This window comes from Thermothelomyces thermophilus, chromosome 1 (genome assembly GCF_000226095.1).
Source record: "Thermothelomyces thermophilus ATCC 42464 chromosome 1, complete sequence".
In the NCBI taxonomy this organism is placed as follows: Eukaryota; Fungi; Ascomycota; class Sordariomycetes; order Sordariales; family Chaetomiaceae; genus Thermothelomyces; species Thermothelomyces thermophilus.
This window is the reverse complement of record NC_016472.1, coordinates 2,826,331-2,835,418: the sequence shown is the minus strand read 5'-3', so window position 1 is coordinate 2,835,418 and position 9,088 is coordinate 2,826,331. Positions and strand designations below refer to the sequence as shown.

General features: G+C 56.4%; 3 protein-coding genes across 3 annotated transcripts; 1 reads left to right on the top strand and 2 right to left on the bottom strand.

Annotated features, from left to right (window-relative positions):
- The first annotated feature begins 329 nt into the window (after positions 1 to 329).
- On the top strand, positions 330 to 3,217 carry MYCTH_2295558 (uncharacterized protein). Its single transcript, XM_003658969.1, has 5 exons — positions 330 to 588; positions 652 to 901; positions 973 to 1,177; positions 1,293 to 1,778; positions 1,836 to 3,217. Exons 1-5 carry the CDS (start codon positions 416 to 418, stop codon positions 2,975 to 2,977), a joined length of 2,256 nt encoding a protein of 751 aa, XP_003659017.1. The 5' UTR covers positions 330 to 415; the 3' UTR covers positions 2,978 to 3,217.
- Positions 3,218 to 3,986: 769 nt separating this feature from the next.
- On the bottom strand, positions 3,987 to 4,691 carry MYCTH_2106573 (uncharacterized protein; the record flags this gene model as incomplete). The annotated part of the gene is made up of 1 exon (XM_003658968.1): positions 3,987 to 4,691. One exon carries the CDS (start codon positions 4,689 to 4,691, stop codon positions 3,987 to 3,989), a length of 705 nt encoding a protein of 234 aa, XP_003659016.1.
- A 759-nt stretch (positions 4,692 to 5,450) lies between these two features.
- MYCTH_2295555 (uncharacterized protein) lies at positions 5,451 to 7,625 on the bottom strand. The gene is made up of 4 exons (XM_003658967.1): positions 7,574 to 7,625; positions 7,327 to 7,484; positions 7,017 to 7,093; positions 5,451 to 6,933 (listed from the first exon to the last, which is right to left on the bottom strand). Exons 3-4 carry the CDS (start codon positions 7,091 to 7,093, stop codon positions 5,721 to 5,723), a joined length of 1,290 nt encoding a protein of 429 aa, XP_003659015.1. The 5' UTR covers positions 7,327 to 7,484; positions 7,574 to 7,625; the 3' UTR covers positions 5,451 to 5,720.
- Between the last annotated feature and the right edge of the window lie 1,463 nt (positions 7,626 to 9,088).

The window sequence follows — 9,088 nt, the reverse complement described above, 5'->3', positions numbered from 1 at the left end:
CATGAGACGGCTCGGCTTTGTGGCCCATAATCTCGGTCGTGAGGTCAGACGCTGCGTCTTGCGAGGTCAGGCTGAAAATAGCTCTATGAGAGCGGAATAACTTCCGCAACATTTAATAATTAACGCCAAGTCCGATTCTATTTTCACGCCGCCATCTAAGAAAGTCCCCGACTCCGGCACATTGGCCGTGTTGATGCCTAATGAGCGCTTAGCCCAGCGGCAACCCTCACAGCCTTGCGCTCAGATTTGAAATTAACTCGCTTTCAGGCAGTGAACGACAACCCCACCTTCCGCTATCCCCTCTTGCTCCTCAACGACTCTCGTCATTCTGTCCTCTCTTGTCAGCTGCCAGCAAAAAAGAAGGAGGAAGAATTCAATCACAACAACCCCCCTATCATTGGGGGCACACAACACGATGGAGACGCAGCAGGAGCTCGGCGAATTAAACTGGCTACGGCCCGGCAAGCAGGAAGTAGTTGTGGTAGGCAACTTCGTCGCCGATGAAGCACCACGACTGCATGCGGGCTTTGGGGGATCATCTGAGCTTGATGCCGAACGGGCCAGGTTCATAGATCCCGAGCCGTATTCGTAAGCGCAACTTCCTTTGCAAAGCTGAATACTCCCAGGACTCGGGTCTGATACAAGAGGCAGGCGTCTAGAGCATGCATTGAAGGACTACATCGCGGAAACCTTGCGCATCGAGTTTACCACTTTTGACAACAGCCTCGCAGATAAAATTGGCGCAATGGAAAAAGCGTTCGGCAAGAGCAAGCAAGGGCTCTGGCACCGTCTATGGTACGGTTTGGGTAACAACAAAGACGTGATCGAGGCATGGGTGGACTTGATCCCGGACCAATACGGCCTCTCAGTGATCAAGGCCGGACTTGCAGTCGTGTTCAAGGTCGGCTGGCTTCCTACCACCATTCATTTTCGCCAACATGCAGTTGACCAGGGAATTCTATGCCCTTTTAGCTTGCCGAGAATTCCAACGAAAAACGGCAGAGAGTGTTCAAAACTTTCTCGACCCTCCGAGATTCGTTGGTCGAGCTGCATCCTGACCGTGGCCGGTTTCTATCGGATCCCGACGTTCGCAAAGCTGCTACGGAATTATACACCACTATCATCCGATCCATCGAAGATATGGTCCTTGTGCTGACAATGATGGAGAAATCCCGCTGTAAGTGCCCGTCGCTCAAGTGCGTGGACTTGAATATCAAACTGGAGTAGTGACATACATACACACACGTATTCCATAATTACCTGAACCCATTACTCACCTTGCCGTCATGCAGGGAACATGGTGGCTGCCAAATTTGCTGCTAGACTGAAGCGTGAGCATGGACTAGAAGAATCACGACCGACACCGGCCACGATTCTTCAGACTCTCGAGGACCATATCGCCAAATACGAGAAAGCGATCGGCCTAGCGCGTGATCGCGTACATGAGCGAGCGGAAGCGTACTCCCGCTTCAACGCAACGCAGACAGTTTTTGTACACGAGGTCGCCCTAGCAACCAAGAACGGTCTCGAACGGCACGCGTCGCGTGTTGAGGACATTGGTGCTCGGCTGATTGGCGACGTATCCCATTTGAGGGAAATGGCAAACGCAGATATTACCCACCGGGAAGAACAAAGTCGGCGGTATGAAAGCGGCCACTCAGAGGTTCTCAACGCTCTGCGTGGAAGTGAGCGGGAACTACAAAGGGTCGCTCAAGAACAGAGGGATACCCGAGCCCTGATCAGAACTCTGCTCCTAGGGTTCATCATGGAGTCAAAACGTGAGTTGTACAAACTGCGATCTGTCGCTGAGCACCACTGACACGCTACCTAAACAGAACAAGAAGCAAGATATTCCGAGATAGCAACCCTACAACGACAACAAGCGTCACACACCAGGACCAAACACGCAGCCGTCGTGAGTCTTGAACGTCTCTGCGACATCCTCGCCCGGCCGCTGTCCACCGCACTCAACCCAGATGATCCCCCGAGTCTCGATCTCATGTTCCAACATGCCAGCGCCGATTTGGGCCACGCCCTGGCGGAACAGGGCAGGTTCCCCCTGAAAGCCCAGGGCCAGGCCCAGTCTCTCCTAGCCACCGACCAGTTCTTCAACTGGATGTCCCGCTCCCACCCAACCCTCCTCCTCGTCGATGCCAACATCCGCGATTCGGAACTCGAGTCCCTCTCCGCCATTTCCGTCCTTAGCAGCACCCTAGTGACAAGCCTGATGGAGGCCTACCCGGACGACGTTGTGATCCACTTCTTTTGCGGCATGCACGACTGGCCCAGGGACGCCTGGTACGGACCCAACGGCCTCGTGCGCTCGCTCATCTTGCAACTCCTCATGAAGCTCGCCACCAAGGACCCAGACATGAGCAGCTGGAACCTCGACTTCATCAACGACCGCGGCTTTCTGGAGAGCCTGGAGCAACACTGTCTAGATGATTTGTGCCTGGCGCTGCACTGGCTGCTGTACGAGTTCCCGCCCGACACGTGCATCTACTGCATCATCGATTCCGTCTCGCGCTTCGACGTCGATCGCTTGCTGAAGGACCTCGGCACCGTCATGGAGTGTCTGCGGACTATTGTTAACGACGCCAGCCTCGTACCCATCTTCAAGGTCCTCCTTACCAACCCCGGAGAGAGCACGTGGGCGATCAAGAACATGCCGCTCTTCAAGGAGGATCCGTCGCGGATGGTGTGCTTGAGCAGGGTGAACTTGGTGCCGGCGCATATCTCGGGCCGTGCCGTGAGCGAGCACCTGCTCATGGCTCCTTCAGCTACCGGTCGGAGGTCGCCGTCTCCGTTCAGACATTCCAGAACTCCGTCTCCATTCGGGCATTCCAGAGCTCCGTCTCCGTTCAGGCATTCCAGGAGTCCATCGCCGGCTATTTTAGTGAGCAAGCGGATATCTGAGCCCGTACTTCCAGTAAGGGAAGTCTTTGGTGGCGACGGTGTTGGCGGCTATGACTTCTAATTATGGCTAGTGTGGCTGGAGTCTTTGGGACCCGGGTTATCTGGTCTTGAGGACTTTTTCCGGCAATTTTCTGAGGCACTCCCGTCCGGAGCTACGGCGACGAAAGCTGGCCATGACTAGCGTCAGCTCAACGTCCGGATATCGCCCTCAATGAACATTTGGTTCTCTCGGCGGCTGTCCCTTCAAGACCTAATTAATGCAGATGGGATGAGACTCGGGCGGACTCTGTGGGAGCAGGCACGCTCTGCCTGGGCGCCATCACGGTGCGCTTGTGGGGTATGTCTTACAGGCAGGTAGCCACTCGGGGGAGGAAAAAAAGGCTAATTTCGGTGGCATCCTTACGAAGTTTTCGTCGCTGTGCCATCACGGCGACGCCAGTGGAGGCATTCCTGTGAATGCACCGCCCACAGTTCTAGGTCAAGCACTTGACAGGAGTTAATCAGCATCCTGTTCGTCAAACGGGAAATAGAATGCTGCAAGATGGGAAGGGCAGAGTGTTCTGTATGTCCCAGGTTGCCGTTACAGGAATTCTTGGTTGATGTTGCAACAGTCTGCTCTTTTGTTGCGCGGAGCGGGTGTGAGTATGTACAGGGCATACACAGGTGTATTTACTGTAATTATTATGTGTGCACATATACAGTACTCCGTACATACACCATAATATTATACCGACCCTGTGGGTGTGAGCCGTCGAGGTTCGCACATAATAACAAATACAAAATGATGTTTTCTTCTTTAGTTCCTTCACAGACAAATGAAATCTCGATGCTTTCCGAATACCTATCTTTTGCATACCAGGCAAGCCCGTTTATGATGGAAGTGTATATACATACATTTACGGCAGTGTCTCTCTGAAGACACGCACCACGCCCACGTCGTTTCGTATTCCCCCCCCCCCCCCCCGCGCCCTGGAACTACGGATTAATCTGTCCATTCTGCGCCCAGCCCAGTCCCGGCCCCGGGTGTCCCCCCCTGGTTCTCCCCTCTTTCTTTCCCTCGCTATTATTAATCAGGCGCTCCCGCCGGCGTCAGCACCGCGAACCGTCCCGGCCCGAGGTCTGATGTTGTTCGCGCTCTCTATGCCGACGAGGCACGCTCTCAGCGTCTCGACAAGCTTGCTCGGCAGGCCGTCCGTCACGTCGTAGCTCAGCTCGAAGCGCACGTCCCCTCCTCCTCCCCGCGCCCGGATCCGCGCCACGATGGCGATGGTGGTCACCAGGCGCGTCACGTTGCGCACCGGCAGCGCAAACTGCTCCCCGCGCCGCGACACCGTCGTTTCCCAGTAGATCCCCGAGTGAGCTTCTTCGCTACCGTCTCCGTCGCTGCCGACCGCCCTTGGGAGGCGCAGGTCAAATGTGATCTGCGAAACGGGAGGCGCCTTGGCCAGGGCCTTGCGCCACGCCTCGTCGAGGGGGGTGATGTCGAGGTACTCGTGGCCGATGCCGACGATAGCAGGGGAGACTACCCCTGTGTCTTCGTCGTCGAGGTTGGCAGCTGCATCGGGCGCGGGCTTGCGGCAGGCGGCGAGCACGGCCGGGTCGGCCAGCGGCTGGAGGAGCGCGAGCCTCAGCCGCGGCGGTGCTGGGCGCCGCGTCGTCGCGTCCTCGGAAGTAGCGGCGCCGTCAGCCAGATGCAGGTCGGACAGCTGTCCGGCAATGTCGGGCTCTTGCAGCTGGCCGGGGTGGGCGATGTACCGCTCTTGTGAAGTCGCCATGCTGGAGAGGAAAGGGGGGAAATAATAAATTGACTGGGCAGAGTAATGAGAACTTAGCTCGCTCCACGAAGGCGCTGAAAGAGAAACCAAGGTTACCTCGATTGTTAGGAAGGTCCCTCAATAAATTCAAAACCGAGACATGCTAATGACGCGAAGTGTAAATATAATGGGTAAATTGGGGGCCCAAATCTTTGTGTTCGCAAATGTTCGTTATTATTTTGTCGCGTGCAAACATCATCATCTGTGAAGCACGCTGTTGAATTAATAGCGCCTACCTGAATCACTTAGAGAGTTAGGCATCTCTGGTCGTTAATAATAGTCACAAGCGGGGAAGGCAGAACGTCAACTGCAGCCATTGTTGGTTGACTCAAGGGAAAGAACGTTCTTGCTGGTAGCTTCCTGTCACCCACCCGCTTTGCCCTCCTGACTGGAACATATGTAAGAGTCATCGGATGGATACGTTAGGATCCAGGTCCGCTGCAACTCTCAGTTGCTTTACACTTACGATAGGGAACCGGAGATTCCCCATTTCGCTTCGTTTGTCTGCTCCCGGAGAAAACTCCAGCGCCAGATCTTTGGCAAGATCAACAACTGCTGGAGAGCAATCAGGCTGATGATGACTCGCTCGCGTCGTCATCAGGGACAGGGAGCAGTGGTATAAACAAACTAACAAGAGGGTTCGCGTTTAATTAGTCACTTCAGTTCGACAGCAGGAGGGTGCCGCCATTCGAGATACAGAGATGGATTCAATGTCGTTTCGACTACATGAACAAAATGGTAATTATTATGCAGAATAACTAAGCAAGAATGGTATCATGCGTATCCGTTCCCAATCATGTCGCATCATGTTAATACCACCAGCCGCTCCCTTCCATTTCCCGTTACCAAACGCCAAGTCGGCAAAGACACCGCAGTCCGTAGAACCATTTTCCTGAGCCCCAAACAACACGATCCAGGCCATCCGACAGGGGAAGGCAGACAGGGAGGGGAGAGAATTCGTCACCAAGACAGCTGGATTGAGACACCCAATCAATCCCTTTGCCCACGGCCTTCCTGAGCACGGTCCCGGCCCGTACCCGCCGCCTCTTTGCATCGTTCCATTCCAACCCCAGTCTTCAGCGGAAACCTTCTCGCCGTCCCCTCCCGCAACTCTACTACTTCCCTCCAACTCTCCCTAATCCCGTCCCCGGACCCTGACGTGGTCGAACCCGATTTCGGACCGTATCCTGGATTCTCCACCGTCGACGGCTCTGACCTCACTGATACTGGCGTCGGGGGTGGTGGCGGCGGTTTCCGCAAATGCGCCCGCGGCGGTGCCCGCAGCACATACCTCGCCAGTTCCGAGTCCAACGGCGGCGTGTTGTGCCCTTCAGCGCCTCTCGCTCTCCCTCTTTCCCGTCCCCCGGCCTTCTCAGCCCGTCCTCTTGCTGTTTGCCGATCTCCCGTCTCAGGTGGCACATCGGCGCTGCTGCTGCTGTTGCTATTACTACTACTGCTGTCGCTGCTGCGACTGCGGCCGGTGCTGGTGCTGCTCCTGCTCCTGTTCCTGCTCCTGCTCCTGCTCCTCCTTCTACGCATCCCACTGCCACCGCTCTCGTCCGCGCGCATTGGCGGCCCGTCCTCGCTCGCCGGCCACGGCCACCCCCACGACACCGGACTGCAGTTGCTGCACGTGCGCTGGGCCTCGAGGTCGAGGTCACGGTCGAGGTCGTAGTCGGCGCCGTTGCTTTCCTTCTTCGGCGCCGCGGTGAAGTTGTGATAGTAGCGCGATTTCTCGAGCGTCTCCTCATGGTGGTGATTGTTATGGTAAAGGCCCACGCCGACGCTGCCGCGACGTGTCTGGGCGGTGTGGGCGGACGTGTGGCTTTCCCGCCTCGTCAGGGGGCCGGCCGTCGCGTAGTGTGGATGGCGGCAGTTGTTGTCGTCGTGGATGCGTTGCATGCCTTCGCGGCGGTGGTCGTCGTAATCGTTGTTGTCACCGTCGTTGTCACCGTCGTGTTCGATGGGCGTGATCCATTGGAGAGTGGGGGGCTCGCGGACGCCTTTGCTTGGAGAGAGGAGTTGCGGGAAGACACGCTGAATGAGGGGTTTGAGCGTCATAATGCAGGCGCAGGTGATGGACGCGTTGACTTCGACGGTGGTCCAGTAGACCAAGTTGGTGCCGGTGTACACGGCGTCCAATGATCGCGACCTGGTGATGTCGATAAGAGTGACGAGACGGACAATGGAGATGATGCAGACACTGGAACCACGAATGGAAACGTGTTAGGGAGGGACGATGAAGGGTTGAGATAATTAAGGAAAATGGGGAGAGGCGGGTCTTACAAGAAACCGAGGGCGAATACGCCGATAATTGCATACTTTTGCCTTCGAGGTAGGTTCAGAGAGGAGAGGACAGGCATCTTTGGTTGGATAGGTTAATTAGCGAGGACCTCTAATTAATCCTGGGCAACTAATCAAATCCACCGTCTCAAGATGAGCACGTACTGGAAGTGCCATAACAACCAGATCGCTGGCGATATGAAGCCCAGCGTTTGCCCACCACAGGTTCGGCGGCTGGCAGAAGACGGGTTGTTTGTAGAACAGAGACCAGTCCCAAAAAGCCTGGAGGGGTACGCAAGCGGTGCAGACGGACACGACAAGCCAGATGCCGATGGCGATGACGAGTATCAAGACGACCCGGATGGCCCGCCTGATCCAGGTGTAGGTGAAGATGCGATTGTAGAGAAGGATGATCGAGATTCTGCTGAGCGTGAGGCTGAGGTTGTAGAACAGAATGCCGTACCAGGACGCCTGTTGCGAGTGGTTGGTTAGGCAGCCTGTCGATTTCGGGACGCGGGCGCCCAGCCGCCGCGGGGGGGAAGGGGGGAGGAGATACGCACCCGTTCAAACTTCGGCAGCGCATATATGTCCACTTCCCAAGCGTGTTTCCCTGCGCCGCGTACCACCTCTGCAAAACAAGGTCAGTCCAGGCCGTCCCCCCGGAGTATGTCCATGCCGGTTTACATACGCTCAAGCGAACCCGCTGTGACTCCGGCCGCGCAGAGCTGCAAGATGAGCTGACGGTCAGTACACTATAGGCCCGCTGAAAAGGATGCGAGAGACCGGAGCTCCGTACGAGAGCGGGCAGAATGCACCAGTCTGAGGCCCCGAGCACATTGTTGAGCCAGCCTCGAGTGTAAAAGCGGAGAGCAACGAAGATGGAGGCGATAATGAAGGTTATCACGGCGCAGGCGATAATGTCTGGTTGAAGGGACCTCCCTGGGTTGGGGGGAATGGTCCATATTGTCGAGTTTGGTGGCGGTAGTGTCGAGTTGTCCGGCAACGTCGAGTTCGACCACGAAGTCTCGTCCCATGCCATCTCGCGCTGGGAGGGGAAGAGTGTAAAAACTGGCTTCCCTCACCGACGAAGGCGAGGATGGTGCTCGCAACCAGTCGGCGGGGAGGCTCTGCCGTATACTACGGTCGCGAACGGGGAGGGTGCACAGTACATGGAGCGAAATGTAATTATGCACCGCTCGTTTGTCGGCGGCACGGGAAGCCAAACTGAGCCTCACGGACGCGACGGGCGGACTGGGGATGGCGGGAAACATATAACTAGCGTGCATCCACTCCACTGCCGGCAGTGCGTTCCCCACAGGTCAGGTCCTTTTGAAAGAACAAAGTTCTGGTTCTCATCTCCCGGTTGCGGGCCGAGAAGTAATCAGCCGGTGATCAACATCGGCGACGGCCCCTGCAGTGTTGCAGCCCGGGGCAATTCTGGGGTAACAAGCATTGATGTTGTTGGGTCGCTGCCACTGACTGCCTTGACCTGCCAATGGAGTGTGACGCCGCCGGTAGACGAGAGCTCCAATGCTACGCGACGTTCAAGCGCAGGTACAGTAAGGTAACCTGCTTTTGGGTTTTGTGGCTGCTCCTTTCGTGCAACGTTGGTAATAACCCCCCTTCTCACTGTTGCCAGGAAGGAGCAGTTGGACTTTGTTCTCCCCTGACCAAGCACGAGCCTCCTGCGACGGGAGAGCCAATTTCACCTACCCCAGTACGGAGTACGGAGTAGTTACCGCCCAAAAGCATGCCGGGGATGCCTGGGCGGCCGCGAAAATGCGGGGGAGTGAATTGGCTGGTTGCTGCTCCACCAACAAGGCAACTCGACTCGAAACCGAGCCAGCTCCCGCTCAGATTAGGCTGGAAGCACAGGGGAAAAAATCCGGGACTCTGCGGCCCTCCCGTCTTGTGATCCGACATCCGAAGACGAATGCGACACAAAACAATGGGCAGCGTCAGAATGGGCAGACGCTAAGCCGCAATGAGCATCTGATCCCCTTCCGACCGCCTTTCTTGGGCGATGGGGTCGACTTTTCTGCTTTTTGCCGGATGGCAAGACCTGGCAACGGTGT